Here is a 22,974-nt window from a genome sequence, read left to right as displayed (position 1 = left end):
AGGAAATAATTACTTTGCCGTATCAAATGCATAGGCCGATGATCAGAATGCTTTGTGGTAACCTAAGTTTAGTAATTCGGACGGCAGATGAGGAAATGAACCCAACAATATTATGTTAATAGGGGTTATTTCTTATAAAGATTAGCAGATTACCGTATTTGAAGTTTTCTACACAGTCAGAAAAGCGAAAGCGTAGTTTTTCTTTCGCATGGTTAACAAACGCTAGTGTTCTCCAACAACTGCATATCTCAAAACAACATTTTTGCAGGAAATAAACAAGGAACGCTGAAGAAATTAATCCATGAATACCCTTCCATAAACTCAGCGCAAAAATACTAAGATCGGAAGACCTTGTGGAAATGTTTACCGCATTTCCAGTATCCAAGTATTGCCATTATTTAGTATTACAGTATTACAGGTATTACAGGCGTCCTATTATTTACAGAAAAGCTAATATAATCATCTAAATAACCCGTAACATACTGTACCAGTATTCTGTACAGCTCTAGTGGTACCGTATGTGATGTTTACACCGTCATCAAGTGAATCCAATTTATGATTAGTCCATACAACACGTTAATTGCGTATAACACGACCGGTAGGAAGGTAAGTTAATCGATGTTACACTGCAAGATCTGAGGGGGGAGAATTAATTATAAATAACAGTCTTGTCTGAGCTGTTCTGACCATGTTAGGTCCTAGGTTGAGCCTTCGTGTTAATACACAGGTGATTGTGAAATGGGAGATGATAGGGAAGTGATTGATTACATGCTTTTGAAAACTAAAATATTTATTGTAATCGTCTAGATGGTTAGCAATGCGTTAGAACAATAGTATTAGTTACATAAAAGTAACCCAAACTTGTATTTGGAGTATTGTTATTGTTATTGGCAAAGAGGGAGTGGTTTTAGTGTGCGAAAACGTATCTTAAAATATACATATAATATGTATTGAGAAAGTTTACGTACAAAAGTGGAACTGTGACAAAGGACAATGGGGTCCTGCTATGCAACTCAACAAAAAATGTCTACTATACTACTATTAGTGCATTGAAAGGAATTCGTTCCCAAAAAAGTAAAAAAAAACTGGTAAAAGTACTTGTGTCCATCTAAATTCGTAAATCTAACGAGCATTTTGTTTATAAAATTAAAAAATAATGATTCACATTTACAATATAAAGGAATGTTATTGTACAAGGATCGCCTTAAATGTCCACCAATACAATGTGGCTGGTTTTGTTCTGCAATCCCATAATTCATTCCACATCACTTGTCAATGCGAGTGTGTTCTCATCTTTCTTTCTCTATCGCCAATCAGCTCTCCCGTCAGGTTTAAAATACCAAAGATAATTGCGTTAATTACAAGAGCTGCAGCCGCCTGATGGAATGCCAACCAACACCTTGCCTCAGCGGTCGTTACCAGATATAGTAGACTTGCCGTTACCAGATCTCAAGTTCGTTACCATTACAAGAGCTGCAGCCGCCTGATGGAATGCCAACCAACACCTTGCCTCAGCGGTCGTTACCAGATATAGTAGACTTGCCGTTACCAGATCTCAAGTTCGTTACCATTACAAGAGCTACAGCCGCCTGATGGAATGCCAACCAACACCTTGACTCAACGGTCGTTACCAGATATAGTAGACTTGCCGTTACCAGATCTCAAGTTCGTTACCATTACAAGAGCTGCAGCCGCCTGATGGAATGCCAACCAACACCTTGACTCAACGGTCGTTACCAGATATAGTAGACTTGCCGTTACCAGATCTCAAGTTCGTTGCTATTACACGAGCTGCAGCCGCCTGATGGAATGCCAACCAACACCTTGCCTCAGCGGTCGTTACCAGATATAGTAGACTTGCCGTTACCAGATCTCAAGTTCGTTACCATTACAAGAGCTGGAGCCGCCTGATGGAATGCCAACCAACACCTTGACTCAGCGGTCGTTACCAGATATAGTAGACTTGCCGTTACCAGATCTCAAGTACGTTACCATTACAAGAGCTGCAGCCGCCTGATGGAATGCCAACCAACACCTTGACTCAGCGGTCGTTACCAGATATAGTAGACTTGCCGTTACCAGATCTCAAGTTCGTTACCATTACAAGAGCTGCAGCCGCCTGATGGAATGCCAACCAACACCTTGACTCAGCGGTCGTTACCAGATATAGTAGACTTGCCGTTACCAGATCTCAAGTTCGTTACCATTACAAGAGCTGGAGCCGCCTGATGGAATGCCAACCAACACCTTACGTTTTCATGTATAATAGCCTACTATATGCCTGTTACCAGGACTAGAAATTTTAATAGTTACCTTTGCCAGGCATTTTGGTGATTTGCTGTTTGGATTTCCGTGTATCAGATTGTTTTATTTTTACTTTTACCAGACCATTTAGTATTTAGTGTAATATATTTTTCCTACAGTCACCCGACAAAGTTGGCTTCCTTGTACTGTTTATAGTACAGAAAGCTGCTAATTGCTGCATATTTATACTTTGCCGTACGGTTTATACTTTGCCGTACGGTTTATACTTTGCCGCACATCAGGACTCCAACGAAACAACACAAAACAGCGTGGTTCCATTATGCACGTAATCCGTGTAGCTTGGAAATAGGTTGGCAACACTTAAAGATAATTATACTATGAGCAGCTGATTGACTATTATAACTACGATTTAACCTGTCATTTCGTGTTTATAGTTTCGGTATTTCTGAACTTTCTAGACTTTTCTTTTAAACGTTTTTAAAACCTTCCTACGATCTTAATAAACAAGAAAATACCTTTTAAGCATTTTTTTAGGCGCGGAAACCACTTCAAATTACAAAAACATACGGAACTATATTCTCAAAACGCGGAGCACATTTCTTGCCGAGGAAAAATAGCGGAGTGATATGGACCGCGGGTACTACTTTCTCTAGGGCACCATTTGTGTTGCCAGCTGAACCTAAAAACGTGTTGCATAGTGTTTGAAAGACTAATTATTTATATGCTTTATAGTGACTGTAGGAAAAATATAATGTGTAACACGAGTGAAAAAGGCCTTTGCTGCACTCGAGATCATTCCACACTCGCCTGCGGCTCGTGCGTAAACATTGCTCTCGTGTGCAGCAAAGTGCCACTTTCACCACTAGTTACACAAATAACTATTTGGTCGATACCTTTACCAGACATTAAGTTGTTTTCTGAACCAGATCATTCGGTTGTTTCTTTGACCACGTTTTTAGACCGTTACTTTGATTTATGCTAATAGTAAACACTCGACTGCAATGTTGAGTCTTATAACAGTAGTTGTTCTGAAAATAGTTATATATATCTTTACAATGTGGATTCCCAACACAATTTCCACTCAATTCCGTATAATTTCAGTGGTTAAATATATGATTTCAGTTAAGTTTTAGTAGAAGCTCAAGTGACTTAACAAGGAAGTTTCACTAGTTAACTATCTAAATGTGTTGTATTCAAACACTTCATGACCCACTCAAAGCTCTTACCACATACTACCCAACAAAATGGATCGAAAACAACCATATCCCTCTCAACTGAAAACACGCCTCTGGGTATTGTTTCTACGTCTGTGTAGTATAGGTTGGTATTCTACGACTGCCAGGTAGCTATCTAGGAGCCCATACCAGGTAAGTGCTGCAGGATGCTAATGTGTACTACGATGGCAGTTATCTTGCCCTCTGCATCACCGGTGCAACGCATTATTGTAATGCCCGTTCCGACATTTTCACTTGGATAGATTTGCATTAATTAGCCCCCGCTGCACTCTGGACACCCAGTCAACTTTGTAACGCGGGTTAGCACGTTTGATATGACCTGTTCAGACCGGAACAAGATCCATTGAACATAACATCTCAACTCGAGAACATGTTGTCCTAACAGGCATTCTACTAGGTGGAGGAGTTCTTAGATCCCCATTACCTTGTCATCATTCAGGGTGGTTCCAGCTAGAGCCGTTTGGAACTGTTCTGTATTATCAATAATCAATGTTAAAACCAGTAGTTTGCTAGTAAAAGATTATGCTTGAATGGGTATTGTATAGGACTTTTGTATCCTTTTCTCTTGATCTTTGCTATGCAACGTATATAACCATTGTAACAGGCGAGTTATAGCATTACAAGGCATTGTTGTTTTTCCGCACGGTGGCAGGGTGAGTTTTAAACTTAGATTTGAGCGAGAGTTTTAGATTTGGTTGGTTATCTCCACTATCGACACACCAGGGGACAATTGACTTGTTAATATTTTGACGAGCTTTAGAAGATCCTAGTTGAATAGTGAAGGGTGTGATGCTTTATGTCTTATAGATTGGCTTTTGTACTGCAAAACACTAAATCTACAAATTCAGTAAGGTAGAAACATCTCACATATATCTTCTACTCCTCTCTTCTATTCTTCTGTGTGGTGGTCTCACATTATATACAAATGGTGTTTATGTGTACTGTAGAGATGTAGGTCATCTATAAGGATAGAGGTAAAATATCGATGTACTGGATTTGGATTATTGAACACATTTCCTAGTCGAAATGAATCCGTCTGGTCTAAATGTAAAGCTAGCTTTTACAATTATAAATCTTAGTAGTAGAAATTGGAAGAGGAAACATGGGTCACATTATGATGTTTCTTTAGAAAGTTTATCTTTAGATACTTTAGAATGGAAATACAGATTTTTTAAATATATATCCTTCGACACGTACATATAAAACAGTCGTGTTACAGTTGAAAAGTTGTTGCGTTGTCGTAACACTAACGCGGTAACAAACACAACACCGTAATAAGTGCTTGTGCTTGGTTCTGTGACAGTTTCAACGCTGCAATAGAGACGTTATGTATGAATCTGTAAAGCTCTTGAATGGTAATGTTCTGACAGCTATTCCACAAGGTTCTCTTAGCTGAACCTTATGCATAGATTAGAGAACTTACTCTTGGCGTAATGGCACCAGCCTGGCGTTATATCGTAGGATTATGTCCACAGAGAAGGCTACTTGTAAAATTGAGTAAATTATGGTGAACATTTACAAATATATCTGTTCCCGATAGTACAATGGTTGTTTATAAAGACTGCTTACTGGATTATTATGTGTGGAATATGCCAACTACTTCAACTGGAGTTAATGAAATCGTTCGTATGCATATTTGAGCAGCCCATAGAATAGTGATTCAATAAACATGAAAATTTGTCTAGAGCTGAAAGTTTTAGACCAGACACTGCTTATTTATTTCCAACTAAAATATTTAGTATTACGTATGAAAGGGTTTTACGTAATCAGTCGCTAATGTTGACTTTAGCGTTTATGCTGGACCCACGTTAGATTGTTATATATTTCTGTGAAGAGCAGATTCCAGGATTATATTTAACCTGAGTTAATGCTTTAGGTTCTCATATATTATAGCACGTGTTGATTTCCCTCACCACCATACAGTCGTTTTAACAATTTTCAGTGCTACTTTCTGATGCATTCTTGAGGACGCCAGAGACATACATTGTTAATCAGACTGTCCAGAGTGGAATGGCCACTATCTGAGTTCGGCTATCGGTTACCTGGTGGGGTTTACCTACAATGCATCACTTTGACCAAAAACATAATTTGTTAACTTTTTATAAATCCCATAAAACATGCCGATGTTTAAAACAAACCGAGTGATATTCCACCAAACGTTTGATTGCTACGGTTGACATTTATATAATTGTTTAAAACTTTAGTTATATTTGGTTTAACATTTATTAAATTATTATGAACAGGACTTTTTGGCCACAAAACTTATCTTTCACGTAAAACATGTCACAGAGGCAGGGCGGTCTCACGATCGCGGCACAGCCTTGCCGGCGCAGTTCGTAGTCTGTAGTCTGTAGTCTGCAATTATGTTGTAATATGAGGACAGCACGAGGACAATAACTTTCCGCCGGCCCCAGTCACCAATCCGATCATCGATTAATCGATCCTTTCGAAATCGACCGATCGATAACCAGGTCCCCGTGGAGGTCCCATTGTTAGCGGCAGTAAAGCATCTAAGAGGAAATTCAATTTAAACAGCTCAATGCTTGGGTGGTTCATTAAATTATCCTTAGACTTAACTTGTGAAAGATTTAAAAAATGGAGGACTGCCCATTGAAACGTTGACTTGTGATTCATGTAGGCCGTTCATAAATTGGTGAGTTTCCATATATGTTTTATGGTAGGGTACTTCATAACTTGTAGAATTTTAAGAACTAATGTTAAGAACTGTCTTTTGTTTTCTGCGTTTTCTTTGTGCACAGTTTGAGATAAAGGTAGGCTAGATTCATTATTTTTGTGTCACGTCAGTGGCATGTATAATTTTTTTTTTATGGGAACGGTCCAAACGTGTTTTGATAGTATCCGTAGAAGAGTTTGAAAGCGTTGTTACTGACGAAGAGCACCTGACTCTTTGGAAGGACTTCTTTAATCAGTTTTGAAATATCAATGTGAATAAAACAATTTTTTTATCCACTAGAGGTGAACATAAGCTCACAAACATAATATTTTTCATCTGAATGTTATAGAGTTGAAAAAGAAATGAACTCAGTTTTGAAGTATCAATGTGAGTAAACCCCTTTTTTTAGGATCCACTAGAGGAAAACATAACATAAAATTAATGTAACACAGCACACACTATCTTATAAGTTATTGTGTCGATTTGGAAACTAGCCTTTGACCCTCAAGGAATCGATAAACGGGTTGACATTCAAATTTACATATGGTCGTCTTGTAGCCAAACTCCTTTTATCCAGATATCCGAGGTGCAACAGGTGTACCTAGCGCCAGCAGGTGTAGTATCTCTGGAGGGGTCGTTCCTATGCTAAGTTCTCGATAATCTTGGGCCAAGAGTGTATCGGAGCTGCAATAAGGCGACTCAAGACTTCAGCTTTATCAAAGTTGCTCTTCACACTGTCTAGTAAATCCAGTGACTTTATGCCATTCTGATAAAGTTTTAGTTGTGCTTCGGCGATTGTGCAAAGACTGTTTCCCCATTGAGCTTAACAACCTTGTGTATTCGTGTAGATTGGGTATCTCAGAGGGTTTCTAGAGTATATGCGTTTAATATATGTGTATTAGATAGTAATAGTATTGATTATACAAAAACACATCTTGCAAACGTTTTGCTATTGATTCACAAATATTTAGTCTATAAAGTGGTTCCAGAGGTTCTCTTAAGAGTAGATGAGGCACAAATATCTGTTGTAATATAGTTAACAAAAAGATAAGTGTGATTATGTCTAGTAAACTAGATATTGGAGATAAACTTCCTTCACGGGCACACCGTGAAGCCAATTCAATGTTCAAAATCAGTTATACAACTTAGCTATAAAAAGAATCAAATTTGTACAGATTTTGTATTCATACCAACGTTGTAGCTAACGCCGCCTCCGATTTCTTCGTGATTCCACACCTTCGTCCATAGAGTTATTTCTCGTATGGAAACTTCAACAATAAAGCAGCTTTCTCCCATTTCGCAGCCGAGCCGGGCGTGTTCACGACGCAAGTCATTAGACAGATTTATCGTTAAATTGGCGAATCAACATTGAAATTACCAGAGAGATCGGCAATAACTCAGACACAACGGATCAAATTGCCAACTATTACTTTAATAATAGTCGCTTAGGCGTGACCTTGTGACTGAAAAATGGGGTAGCCATACGCGATAGTTGTATACAATACTGGAGAACAAGTCCTTTGACGTGGTGTGTCGAGTATCGAGCTCGTGAGCCAGTCAAACATTAACTTAACTGTTCACTTTTAACTCACATTATATACAAATGGTGTTTATGTGTACTGTAGAGATGTAGGCCTACACTTTCCAAGCGAGATCTACCCAAGATACCTCAACACTGGTCCTGTAATGGCAAATATCCATTCCCAATAGGTTATGTAAAACTGAGCCTCGTTTTCAATGGGTTGTAGATCTGAACTAAAGAAAAACAAATAGTGTCGTATCCAGAACGAATGTTCTCGTATATGCCAGAATGCCAACAAGCGATGCAATGACTGTATGAAGCCAAACAATAATTTCCTATCAGTTTGTACGCCGCGGCGAAGCGGCCAAGACAGTGTGTGGGTGAGGGATTGAGTTGTACCATTGACTATATATACCTGTTGTACCTCACACTTTCAAACTGCGGCGTATCATGAGAACTAGTTGTATCTTGATTATACTTGCTGCTTAAGGATTGTAACCATTCGAGGCGTTTTTCGTACATTTGGAATCGATGGCAACTTGTGTGGCCGATCTGTGTGTGTTGAGGGACGTTCTACTGCATTTTAAGGAGGCGACACGTTATGATAGGCAGGACCGTAATGAAATCGTAACGCTGGCAAATCACTGCCAGACAAAACACTTTGAGCGCTATTCATAATAAATGTAAAAGCCTCCAGACGAAACCCCGGAAGAGCCCAGAATCACAGTGTTATGGAACCATAACTCCCGCGTGTGTTCCATTAGCGATAATTGTAAGACAGTAGCGGCGACCGACTATCTCACTCTACTCACGCCATCAAAACTATAGTCTAGGCTAAGCCATCGCGGGTACTTAGACCCAACAATCGCTAATGCGTCGGTTTTTGCGCAAGTAGCCACCTTCCGAGCACTTTTTGCCACATAAACTTAACCTAACCTCTGTGATTTGCATTAGTGGAATAACAGTAATCAGCGGCTAATGTTTCGACTGTGAATTATGTAAGGGTTGCGCAACCGGGCTGCGAGACCTGTTGTTAATCAGCTGTTTGCTGCACGAAGCGCCGTATTGGGATTGTGACCGAAACATGCGGACTGTATCACAGCTGGGCCTTTGAGAAGGAAGCATTTGACATGTTTGGCATGCTAGGGCATAATTTTGTACTATTTAGCACGGATGTTATTTCCTTATACTGTATAGTGCTTTATACAGCCTTCCTCACTTTTGCGAGGGCCTGAACACAGCAACTCTGTAGGCTCATTAGGCTCTTTATATTACTGCAACTCTGTAGGGTTATGAATGGTTTAAGACTTCAAGCCGCTAGAGAATCCGTCATTGGCATTCTTGAACCACTGCCAAACGATTATACATCGAAACTAGACACAGCGGGGAATTTCATGTATACACTATTTCAAACTTTTATTTGAGTATTAAATCATGTTTTCTAGTGAATAAAACATGTAGTCAGTCGTGTAACGCTTTTGTGGACAGTAATCGGTTTCCTTATTTGCATCATCTACTCGAAGGATTATTATTGTGCATAGTCCTTTTCGCAAGTCGTTAAATTTGGTTATAGCAAGTAATTTCTTCAAGAAAATCGCGCTTTCAGACCCATTGTTCTTATCAGTTGACAAGTAAATTTAAAGAAAACACTACTGTTACAATGTTTCGATCACGAGGAAGGATCGCCTGATGACGGATTAAGATGGAAGCATGTTTTGTGGATTTAACAGTGCTAACAACAACTTGGCGCATGTATAATCCATATGCATAAACTATTCTAGATTAATAGGATTATCAAACAAATCAAACAGAAAAAAAAACTAGGATGCTTCAAACATTGTCACCTAATTAATTCTAGCACGACCGAGGATCATTCGAAGTCAACGATTCCACTGATCCTGTGTTAACAAATCAGACGAGTTTTTGCCGGAAGTCTAATGAGAATGAAAATAGCGAGGTAACTCAGCACAGTCGACCGGTCTATCCTTCACTAGTGTTCTTTTACCCAGCTGATCAGGCATTCTCTCGCCATCTCCAACTGATGTTCCAATCCTCTGACAGATAACATCTCACTCATTTGTGCGGCCGTGCGTGTTGCGCGCGTGCGTGCGTGTCCTGGACGTTCAACGACAGTTAATCCCGGGGATTATTTAAATGACGCAATCCCCGGCTTGTTAGCCGCACTCTTCGACAAATGAATCAAACCATTAGAGACTCAACGGCCAGTTTACGTCAAGCTTCGCGGACTTATGGGCTCCTGCGGTCTTTATGCCATGTTTCCGACCTTCTGGACGCAACGACCGGTGGAAGGTTCGGTCGTTACTGCGTTATTGTCCGCAATCAGCCTTCGTCTCCGAGCATCCACATCTCAGGATTCCTTTCTCGTAGTAAATCTGTGCTGTAGATGAAGATGTGTGCGGAAGGGTCCAGGATGCGAACCGCCGGATTGATAACCCTTAACGTAGTCGTTTTTAACTGATAAAGCTTTAGTGATTTGTCCAATTACCACCTTTAAAATCCTAGTAGGCTATGTTCTAGATTGAAACCATACTATACATTAGTTCAGGCTTGCCCTAGAGAGTTGCAGCATTATCACTTAGATAAAACCATTAAAACCTATTCGTGATTGGCGGGATTTGCACCCAGGACGTCGGGGACCAGAGCCCAGCTCGCTCCCAACTTGATAGTGAAACATACAGTGTAATCAAGGAGGATAACCAAATCTCAATCACAAAATCGGAACAACAGCGAGACGATCAAAATCATACAGCACTTTAAAATTTTTAACCCAAAAACTCACACGAATCACCATTCAGACGCAGACTTGTGCGGTCAAAAACCACTCGGTCGCCACACATAATAAACCACAACTCGTCAAACGCCAGTCCATCACTTCAATTACACCTGGAATAACAATCGCGGGCGCTTCCCCGGTTTTTCAGTGGGAACTCTCGGGCTCCAATGGACCTATAAATCAGCTGACGGAGCCATCGAGGCCAGAGATCGACGCTTACACAGGACCAGTCTCGTATAAGGCAAGCGATATTTTGAGAGCCGACTTTCTCGCAACTTACCGGTTGTTTCTGTTGTTTGCTGCCGTACAGATGCAGACGACGATGTTTCGGAAAGTTTGCTCAAGTTTGATACTTTGTCGTAAAACTGTTAGAAGCAATTTGGAGTGCAGAGTAAACCCTACAGTACATACCTTCCCAGATTGGCCTACTATATTTTGGTTACTTTAAAGTAGTCTAATAGTCAGATTTTTATAGTTTTTAAATTTTCAGATCACGCCAAATGTTCATAGATTGTACCACAGACTGTGTGCTTGTACAGCACACCCTAGCAGATTTCAATAAATCTGGCACAGTTGACTTGAACTGTATGAAATATACGAAATCATACGAGCCAAATAAGTAGATTTGGTACTACCTCACAATTCGTTGCCAGTTTTTCAGTTAGTCCACTGAAACTGATTTCCCTTACATTTTTTTTATATAGGCTACTTTTTTCAAAATGTGAAGTTTGTTGCCTACTCGCATTCAATTTCCTGAAACCAAAAAAAGAGAAACCAGGCTGTATAGAACTAATTGAAAATTTAAATGCCTTGTTTAATTGTCTTGAACAATGAAATATATTTTACGTTACGATTGACCCGAGTCACAGATAATTTCTCACACCTTTCGTAATATTCCACACGTCCGTTACAGCAATATAAGGTTTTACAGCCACTTTCGCCTCATTTTACCAGACCAGCCATTGTGTCTGTCTATGGATGCAACCACATTTCAATACTTCAATACTGTAGTGTCGTCTCCCACGATGTTAGTGGTTGCAACAGTGGGTTGCAGTTGCAGACCGCAACTGGCGAAAGTTGACGTGAATGGCGTCAAATTGTGGCGCGTTCAGCGCTCACTCGTTATAGAGATCTGCTGTGTCAAACGTCAAACGTTGACGCCCTTAACGAACTTAAACTGTGGCCAGTGGTCAGTTAAGCGTAATATCTGTGACCAAATCTCAGTCGAGGGTCTTAAATTATGGCCACAGCTCAGTTGAGTTTTAACTGTGGTAAATTTACGCAAGAGTGCAAACTTTTAAAACACTTTTGCTATGAAGGAGTATTTTATTGGACGTGTGGAAAGCAAATTATAGTTAATTGGTCTGGAAGATTTTAAATACACAGTTTTCTTCTTGATTGACAGCAAAATATCATCCTGTATAAGCTTCCACGGTCATGGCTACGAATCGACTGCAAAATATATTTAAAAACTGATGATCGTATGAAAATATGGCATAATTCATGTATAGTGTCCTTTTTAATAAGAATGTCCTAATTGTCAATGTCTTTATTTCCTAATTTAAATATGTCCATGTGACATACAGACTTGTCTTTTATTATACATACATTGGATTGAAATATATTTAATTCCTACTTATGTTAGATATATTGATAATTATTTTAGTTGTTAAAAGAAATACCTCACATATACGATCTTTCTTTACCCAAATAATTTCTAAATAATTAAAATAGGCATGGAAATAAAAGAATTGTAAAAAAATCAATCTGTCACATAATTATAGTTTAAACAAATATGTACCCGCTATAAACCACCACGAAATGTATATAACGGCGTGTACGCTTTTTCGCAATTACAATCACAAGTAAGAAGTCATTAAAAGCAAGTTCACCTGGAGATAATTAAGTTCGTACGTTCCTTTTTGTGGCTGCATTCTACCATTACTGTTAGACAGATGACGTCAACTTAAACCCTAGAGTATAAAGTTCATATGCTCAAATGTGTAGTTCAACTCATTTAAATCCCCTAAAGTGATAATACAGTACTAAAAATCAAGATTTTGTTCTAAAGTGCATTTACAATGGGCACGTTTATGATTCTATCAATATCTAGTGTTTTTGTTCACTTAATACAGTTTCCTAGTTGGAAGTGACACAAACTCATAAACTAAAACCTTTTCCCTGTCGACGAGAGTGTGTAAGCTTTTTGAACAACTACTATTGAGACTTTTACTCCTACAGACAAAGCTATATCCATATTTATGAAAACATTACTGTCCCTACAAAAAGCAAGCTGTACAAAAAGCTGAAATTGAATAAATTACAAAATCGAGGTCGAAACAATTCAACGTTTCCCGATCTCATGTGAAAGATTCTGCAATCGAATAATGTATTCACAACAAGCTATCCATGGGCCGACTATTACCGTGTTCCTATTACCATTACCTAGTACCGCCGGGGAACCTGTTATTATTTGGACGTTTAATAGAATATTGCGACTAATCTTACTGCTCTAAACGACTTCTAGAGCTGTATGGTCGTTTAGGCTACACGGTCTAAGTGTTATGGAAGCTGTCATGGGGTAGGGGAAACAACAACATTATTTTTACTATGGTGTCTATACATTTAGACTACCTATTTCAGTTTTAACGGTAACCGTCCATAATCTTACAGCGTGTGTTGTTTTCAGTATAATATATATTTCAGATGTTAACAACAACTTAAAATAATTGTTTTATATTACTGGCATTAAGCCTCGGTATGGTGACAAACCAAGTAAAAGCATGTATACCGTATTAAATATATCTTACTATATACAGGGTACAGGATTGTGCTGTGGTACGTAATTAAAAATTGATTAAATTAGCAAAAACTTTTATAGGAACTGGAAATCCAGTCAGTTAGTAAAAATACCTAACTAAGGGATAAAAGTGTCGTAGTCCCCGAGGACATCTCTATCTGGTTAATTATCCAACCGATTTATGCAAATCCCCAGGAATAAACTGTAGAGTCGAGTCTTTAATTGTAGCAGCAGACGATTTAAAGTCCACACGAGATTTAAATCTCGCCTTGGAACTGGAACTAAAAAAACGAGCTGAAAGAAACGGAATGTGTGTAATCGATTAGGACGTTTTTCAAACGGGCAGCGTATAAACAGCTGATCGGATCGTAGGAGAGGGAGAGTGACGTAGTAGCTAGTGCGACCTGTCGGCGACCGCGTGAACTAACTGAACCGCAGACTACTTACCGACATGGACCTGCACTGAGTGGTTCTGATTGCATTCTTGCGGTTTCTAGTTTTATCACTTTCAGTCGCAATATGCAGTTCATTTTTTGCATTCTAATACAAAAATAAAATGCATCGTCATTCAGTTTGTGAGGTAGCCTATGCTTCAAGTTTCAGGTCTCTAGCTCATAGGGAAGTTTAAAATCGATTGCAAAATTGTACCGGACAAGAAAGCGAGCTAATAAAAACTCTTTAATATACAATCAATATATTTATAAAAAATATTGATCAATCAAAATATATCAATATATTGGTCAATCGATATATTTATGAAAAAAGGGAGATGATTTCGTATTACGTATGCAGAAATCTAACAGCTTGTGAATATCTGTTCTTAGGAAATGTATTTTAACTACTTTGATGAATTTTTCACTCAACGCAGAGTGGAATTGAGGGCACAACTATTGATTTACTTTCTTTGTAACATTCTATTTAAGTTTGTTTATTATAGAAGACAATAAAATTAGCTTTGTTTTTCATCTCCAATGTATCTGTGCCAATTGCGTAATTTTCAATCAATTAGTGCTCTTTTTAATTTATAACTACTTCTATAGTTGTACTTTTCATTTATAACTACTTCTATTAACTAGAACTTCTATACTACTTCTATAGAACTAGTTATAGAAAATAAGAAAGTAGTTAATAGATGTAGTTATTGAAAATAGCATTTAATGCTATTTTCAAAATTTTGGTGTAGTAAATAATACATATGAGATTAAATAAACATCGCAATTATTTTAATACCCTCATAAGCCAATTATTAAAATTTAAAACAATCGGTCATAGCTCGCGCCATCAAAAAAGTAAAACATTTCAAATTATACAAGAATCTGTCAAATGTAGCATTTACTACCGGATAAAGACTGTAGTCCCCTTAGTAAACATATCTGGGTTAAATTCGGGGTAATTATCAACACGAAGGTACATAAATATTTTTTTATAAAATGCCATTTTCTTTCGGTTGAAAATCAAAACACCTATTATTATTTGTTTTTAATTATAAATCAAAATAACCCTGTTTAAAAGGCGTTAAAACAGAATAACAAATACTTTGAGCATTACTCCAGACGGGTGACGTGACGAGTACTCCCGCGGTCAGGTGATGATTTTGGCGGGAGTGGTCATAACCTGCGCGTCACCCCTGTGACGTCAGGACTATAAATACTGCATCGCCCCCACACAACGTCACAGCTTCATTCTCACAGATATATCCAGAGACGAGTGCGTATCCAGGCAACCGACGACGCTTATCGATGACGTAGGTTGATAAGGGAATGTCTGGGCGAAACTGTTATCTACAATCACCGTTACATAACGTAAATATTTACAGTTGATGAGGTACAAGAAGTTATCTATGGAACAGGTGACGGAAAACTTTGGTAACATATAAAAAAAGTTGTTTGCGAAGAAACATTTTGATTAAATGTAAAAATGTTATTGAACATTCCGTATGTTTGCTCCTGGTGTAGCTGAATTGCTGTGAAATAGGACAGGAATCAAAGAAAAAAAGTTAAAAATAACCGATAGGGTAATGATACTATTTTTTAGATTCTTCGTTAGTGTTATTTAATGGTGTTTTGGAAAATGTGACATTATTTGCTAGGGATTTATTTCAGTTTCGATTTGCACAGTTGGGTGCAGAATCGTGTGATAAAATAGCAAGTGATAGCAATAAATAAATCTTAGTTCTCAAATAAAAGTAGAACGCAAATGCGGTGAATACTTTGCGGTTGTCCAGTCAATGATAAACTGTCGTCTGTTCGTTTCCATATTGCCCACGTTTTGAGTGTGAGATTATAGTGTGCGTTATAACTAGTTGTAATATATAATACACGCTGGTTTTTGCTGCATTTATAAATGACCGTGGCACACCCGAAACTTGTTGACTTTTACTATAAGGTTTGGGATAGTTCAAATACACATTTTCACCTAGTTTTAAAGACATTATGTAGTTAGAAATGTTGACTGGACATGCTAAAAACGGGAACAACAATCAGGTGCAATACACTATTGATCACACACCTATAGGCAACAGATTGTAAATGTCTGGAATGTAATTGCAATTAAAACCAAGTTAACCTCACCTCACACCACGATTGACTTTAAGTTGCGGCAAGGAAATAAATGCAACGCATCACCAATGCAGCTGTTTGAGTCTTGGTGATCTTACTAATATTATAAGTGAAGAAGTTTGGATGGATGGATGTTTGTGACAATTAGTAAATGCGAGAAATACTGGTCGGATTGGGCTGAAATTTGGTGTGATGATAGCTCACAATCCCGATTAACATATATACTCATTCTAATCTCAAAAATCCTTTTAGGCTCTGCCCTAGTTGCTCTGGAGTTTCCCATGTTAGTCTTATGAGTATTCAAAAGGAGTTAAAGAATTTTGTCAGCTGTTTCAACTAAACAAGTTAGTTCTATCATTGACAATAATTGACTATTGGATACTGTTGTACTAATAGTCAAAGGTTCTATGATATTAATTTTTTTAACCAACTAGCAACAAAAAGCTGTGAAAAATTAGAATTTCACTTTTTTATTGTTTAGGTGCAGTGGTAGAACATTATGGCTATGGTAGATGTGCTATAACTATAGCAAACCGTAAATTAAAATAACCAAATTTTCTGAAACCTTTGCCCTCTCACATTGCAAACGCAAATCACGAGTACAACTGCAACAAGCATTTTATACGCCAACCCCGTACGAAGGACGGGCACTCTGCTAGTAATTATATAAGTGGAGGAAGACCAACGGTCCAACAAAAACCAAAGTCATCACGTTTTATTAGCAAAACGAGCCACTTATTGTGATCGTGCGTTGTTTGGTTTACATAACACAAAATCCCGCGTCACGGAGCAAAAACAGCCCCGTTACGTCGCGTTACTCGGTCATTTTGGCTCTTGTAGTTCGCACTGTGTTGCAAATTGTAAGTTTAGTGCATCTTCATATTTTCAGATAAGAAAACTTGCGTTGCATTTTTATTATCCTTTCAATTATTCATACGAAGTGCTTCCTTTCATTTAATTTGTTGTCAATTTTTATTACACCTTAACAACTATTCGGTAAGAGATTTCAGGATACATCAAATTTTATGCTACTCTTATATATTTTTAGTTTTAAACTAAGCTCGATTAAGACATGTTAAATATTACTACGAGGGAATTTACTTTTACCAAGTAAAAAAATACTAAATTGAAGATTCCCTAAACAAATGAACATTTGCAAATACATGCGCGAATTTCCACTTTTGATCTGTGTATTTACATTGGCCTACTGATACAATTACTAAAAAATTGCCAAAGGTCCTGATCGACAGTTAAAACAACCGTTTTGTATGTATAAATCTAAACAACTTAATGTAGTAAAACTACTAGAATGCAATACAAGATTTACAAATGATTTTATTACAGAAATAGGTATGTATTTGCAAGGACAAATTAGGCTAGATTACTTAAAACAAAAATAATCCACACTAAACAGTTGTTGTAACAGTTTTTATTGGTACTTGGAGATTGAAAATAGACGCATAGTCAGCCAAATAGGGTTCCATAAATTAACTTACGCCAGTCAGCCAAACCTTTTCTCTACTTGGCCAAAGGGATACAGCTTTCAAACTAAGTCACATTTTCTTTCATTTATTTTACATTCATACTATATATTTATGTGTTTATGTTTATATAGATTTTAATGTATAAGATCATCTACTCTCTAATTGATCGTAAATTTGTTTATTATAATTTCTTTCCTATAGTCTTACGTACTAATTCGATCTTTTATTATTTTAGTTACAGTATGGCTGTATTAGTGTCTAGTATCATTACTAAGTTCTACAAAATTACAAAAAAATAAAATTGCAATTAAAAATATTGTTGTCAAACGAACTTAAAAAATGTTATATAGTGTTTGAATATTTCCCCATCGAATGATAACTATTTATATTACTTTCTACGTAGCTTGTTTTCATCCTGTAGTCCATATTTAAATATTGTTGTGAAAACCATTTAATAATCCTGAATCTTTGATTCCAAATAGAGCAACGAGTTAGAATTAATTATAGACGTTAATTGGCAGCTCTAAATGGGAATATTGAAACTTCCCTGATCCCAATTGATCCAAACAGGTTCATTTTGCGATATACATTAAGATTTTCACGTAGTATAAAACCATCAATGTATAATACTCTACTCGTGAGTTATTCCTACATTGATGTATAACACATGTATCAATGAGGTCTGTTGCTACAAACAAAGCACTATGCTTTATGCGGATAAACGATTAAAGAATATAATGCAATTATTATTATTACTGTATTATTTTTATTACCAATTGAGATGGGTGGAGAACCTAGTCTTTTTATGGCGGTTATAAATGATTATTCTTATAATCGTAAATAAGCACTATACATCCATCAGTGAAAACTTCCTTTCATTATTTCTGCACGCGATTTAAAAGTTTGCGATAGAAATTCCGATCCTAACAATAGATTGTTTATATTTTACTTAAATATTTTAAACGGATTTATGAATATGCCTTATGAAGTTAGCAACACCAAAAGGAAAATTTGTTTTCACCTACTGTCTATCACTAGTTTTTTCTCCATCACCTAAGTTACTAAAGTCTAGCTAAAATGTCATGAATTATGGTACTCGTACAGTATTTCAAATTTATGGAATATCAATAAAGCCGGAAGAGGAAAGTAAGATATGTTGAATTGAAAATGCGGAATTATAGAGGGTGCGCCCACGATGCACACTAGCGCTACAACACGAGAGTGGCGGATCGCGGAACTACTAAGGGTGGCAGGGGGTGAAGAACGTTGTGTTAAGGAAATTGATTACTGTACGCTCATTTCATATTCTTGAAACTAGCAGACATAGGGAAGCGGCAATCTTACTGTCATTCCTACATTAATACTATTGATTTTATTGTACAAACAACTACGCGGTTGAACTAGATAGTCGAAACTTGTATGAAAAAAAACTATACCAAAACACTATAGGCGTATAAGTTAAAATATTCCGTATTTTTTACCCGGACGCATTTTAGATCGTAACTATGCAACTTTAAAAGAAATTGCGGTAAAAGTTGTTGAAATTGTTTAACACATTCATGTAGCTTTGGGAGGTAAACGGATGCAAATCGCATGAAAAGTCTAGATATGAATGAAACAATGAGAATATGATTTATATGATTTGGAGGAAATGCAAAAGCTACGTAGTACGAGTTAAGTGACTGAGAAAATTGCAATAGAAACCTTAAAGCTTAGTTACACGGAATATTATAGGTAAATGTTAGATATAGACAAGATAAGAATGAAAGTCTATGATGAATACAGTAATATGACAGTTAAATCAATGACAACAGTTAGTTAAACCCTTACACATAAACATGAAAGAACACATATTTATATCGGTAAAAATAAGAAACTGTGTAGTGACTTACGTAGCGACGTCGCCGATATGAATGAACGAGTGTCTAGGACAGGGTGGCGTCATGACGATTTGACGTCATTACCCGTGACGTCAGAGAACCTCCCCTAACCGACCACCCCTTGAACTTGGACTGTACCAGCGAGTGACGTCACGACCACCCCTTCAATATGGACCAGACCACTCAGTGACGCACAAGCCACCCTTATCGACCCACCCCGTGACGTCAGCAAGGGTTGTCGTCACATATTTGACGTCACAAGCCACCACTGTCTCGTCAAGAGAACATGTGATTCTATTCACGTGACTTCTTGCCTATTCTCTAAACCGTTTTGTATTTTATGCCGTCGTTAAAATAGACTTATGTATGTTAACATTTTGTAAATGGGCTTACCTGTGTGTGTCGAATGTAAGTTAAAATCAGAGGTTAAAATTAATGGGTTGTCTTAAAATAATTTGGAATTATGTTGGTGGACCTTTTGGTAAGAAATCTCCAGACGTGGTTAGTTTTATGGTTTGGGTAGAGTTAAAACATGTTTTCCTCATTCAAATAAATCAATTGGATGTTATTCAATTAAACATGTTTGTTTGATGTTTGTTCAATTAAATTCTTTTTACTGGTTAGAAAATCTTACAGATATTTAGTATAGCTGAAAATTTACTTATATGACTTAAAGACTCGTTCCAGTTTATCAATTTAATAAGATTTTACAGATATATATAACAAAATAAAATACGTTGCGCACTAAAGGCTAAAGTGATATTGTCTTTTAACCCCCTGAAACGATAACTAATTGTTAATTTTATATTATCAGAAGTCTAGTTTTATGGATGGTTTGAATCAATTTAAAAACGAAAGTTGATTTCTTAGAAAACACTTCTATTTTATTATTCCAAACTAATCACTAAACAGTTAAAGTAAATGTTACGTCAAGTAAAGTAAATGTTATTTGCTAGATAACTAGCAAATGAAAAGATCGGAATGGTAAAATCTTCGTTGAATGTTTGAATAGTGATCAATCTAAAACATATATGATAGACAAACTACCATAACTTAGAAATTATTCATACATTTACTGCAATTCATTGAATGTTTTGGCCATTTTGATGCAATTTGTAAGATGGAAGATTATTATAGAGATAATGATAATGAAATTACTCTTTTATCTAAGTACAAAATATTATAATTTTTAAAATTATCCGTAAACTGACAATATCAGTTCTATTAAAACTACTTAAACAAGTTAAACACACGAAAATATTTAATATATGCGCGTAATATGTTGTTTAAGTTATATCAATGCAATTGTTCAATGTATTTATACATTGGATCTTTTACTGCAGTTAATTATTAACTGGTCATTGTACCTTTTGGATTATGAATATTTGTTACTATTAAGTACGTACAACTATTTGTCGCAAATATAATGAACTCAGATAAACTATAGAGAAAGATACACCGCTAATTTAGATAGGTACTTATGACCAGTTATAATTCATTTAAGGTGTTGAGGAAGTATTAAAAAATAAAATATTATTTAACATGTTCATTATTTTACAAAGTAACTAAAGTATCGAATATTTTTTATGTATTCATTAAAATCCGTATGTTATATTAAAATTCATATTTTTCACGTACAGTAATAAAATGTTTCATCGGTAAGATTTTAGGCTTTTTCATATAATCATATAAAATAATAAAATGCAAAATTTTAATTGGTAAGTATTTTTATTACTATAGTAGTATTGAGCGATTTCGGCGATAGTAGGGAATGATAGAGAAATGACATCTCTGTATTTTTGACGTGGTCAGAGACATTGCATCTTATATGCCATTATACTATTGTTGTATATTTTGTATTGTATGGGTTTTTGATATTTAGTTGATCACTGTTATTTGAACTATAAGTAACAGTTTTATAAGTTAAGATTTTTAGATAATTCGTATTGTATGGGTTTCTGAGGTTTAGTTGGTCACTGTTATTTGAACTATAAGTAACAGTTTTATAAGTAAAACAATTTATATAATTCGTATTGTATCGGTTTTTGAGATTTAGTTGGTCACTGTTATTTGAACTATAGGTAACAGTTTAATAAGTAAAAACATATATTATTCCTATTGTAAGTGTTTCTGAGATTTAAGTTAGTTGACCACTGGGTTACTAAACAAAATAGAGTAATTTGTTCATAATAAATTTATATTTATATCCCCGTTACTGAAAAAAATTATTTGACTTGTATACAGTTTTATAACTTTATTGAGTATAGGTTAGCCACTAAGGTTTGATTGACTTTTTTACCTTTATATTTAATCATTAAATTAATAGTAGCCTATTTCTCTAACTGTTTGAATGTTTATTTACCAAACAAAATCTAAACATCTGCCTTCGACTCTATATCTGAGTAGTTGTGTACATGCGTGTTAGTAATCCTCCACCGTTAGTTGTCACCACTACAGTCGACTTACAGCAGAAGTGTTTGCTATTGTTGTTGTCGTCGAAACTTTGATGTTGATTGTCGCAGACGCTCTTGTAACAACGGCTCAACATCGCACTCCAACATTGATGCACTTCACATACACATCCATACCTGGGGAGGACGAGGGCGACTCCAGGTCTACGATGACACTGTAGGTACGAAAATACGACGCCGACAATACTATACGACAACTACACGCGACGCGCGTCCGCACTGTACTGGAGCGGCGCGACCGACCGACAGACACTATTATAAAACACACCGCCTTTCGCCCATCCGTGACGTGCTGTGACGTCACGCGACGCGCTCATTGGCTGGCTCGTGTACGTCATCGTTGTGACGTCACACCCCTCCCACCTCCCAACGGTACTCTCCCACCCCCGCGCCCGACAGCTGGACTGGGATCGATTGGCTTGATACAGTCGCAAGTACTTTCATCTATGAATGAATGAGTGGCGTGAGAAATTGGGGTGTAATGGTCATTTTTGGCAGACTATAAATTAGAATTATGAATGCTAAATTGCATTTTTTAAAGATAATGTTAAATATCGTGAAATGTTAGTACTTTTAAAGCCAACCAAGGCTTTGAGTGCTTGACTCAAGAAGCGGTTTGAAAATAATTTACATTTTTACATATATAAAATATTGTAAAGTTCTTACGTTGTTAACACGTTTAGTTTATACTAGTGGAAGGTAAACGATAGTATTCTAAAATCAGAGTAAATTCTTGTACTTGAGAAGTGGTTCGGATTGATTTTTAGTTTACATAAATAGTATTTAAGATGTACAAGAGGACCATCAAAATACACGAGGTGTTAACAATGGTGATTACTAATTGGTTTACACCTTTAGGATTTAGGCCTATATTCGATTGAGAACAACACATATGCAAGGTAAACCTAAATCGTTACGTTATGGTTTATTAGTATTTTTAAATGTATTTGGTTGTCATCGTATGTGTATGTTAGTGGTAGGTAATCGGAAATTCCATGATGAAAAAATACGTGAATTTTGAAACATTTTACCTAAAAAAAAATGTTTGATATCTAAGTTTTCTCCAAGCAGTATAAAGGGGCGGTAGAATGTTTCACGGAGTATCCTAGGGTGAGACAGAGGTAATCGATCGATATCTACCTGTGACAGCAAGGTCGTATCGACCAAGGGGTGGGGAGAGAGAGAGAGAGAGAGAGAGAGAGAGACAATCAGCTGTTTACCCCCGACCACCCACTAGACACTACATACTGCAAACTGCATTTAGTCTCAGTGCGGGCTGGCTTGTGTCCAC

General features: G+C 36.8%; 1 protein-coding gene across 3 annotated transcripts in view; it reads right to left on the bottom strand.

The window, feature by feature from the left end:
* Nucleotides 1-21,894, bottom strand: part of LOC129000932 (probable nuclear hormone receptor HR38) — a 77,061-nt gene extending 55,167 nt beyond the window's left edge. For 2 of the 3 annotated variants that reach the window (XM_054428019.1, XM_054428020.1), the window contains exon 1: nt 21,679-21,894. In XM_054428019.1, the coding sequence (XP_054283994.1) occupies nt 21,679-21,760 (82 nt within the window). In that variant the 5' untranslated portion in view covers nt 21,761-21,894. The remainder of the gene's footprint in view (nt 1-21,678) is intronic. The other variant, XM_054428021.1, reaches the window with a different exon arrangement.
* Nucleotides 21,895-22,974: the final 1,080 nt, after the last annotated feature.

The sequence above is a fragment of the Macrosteles quadrilineatus genome, unplaced genomic scaffold, assembly GCF_028750875.1.
Source record: "Macrosteles quadrilineatus isolate MER2022 unplaced genomic scaffold, UCM_ALF_1.0 Scaffold_8__2_contigs__length_117827958, whole genome shotgun sequence".
Taxonomy (NCBI): Eukaryota; Metazoa; Arthropoda; class Insecta; order Hemiptera; family Cicadellidae; genus Macrosteles; species Macrosteles quadrilineatus.
The sequence above is the reverse complement of the archived record's forward strand: the minus strand, read 5'-3'. Positions and strand labels throughout refer to the sequence as shown.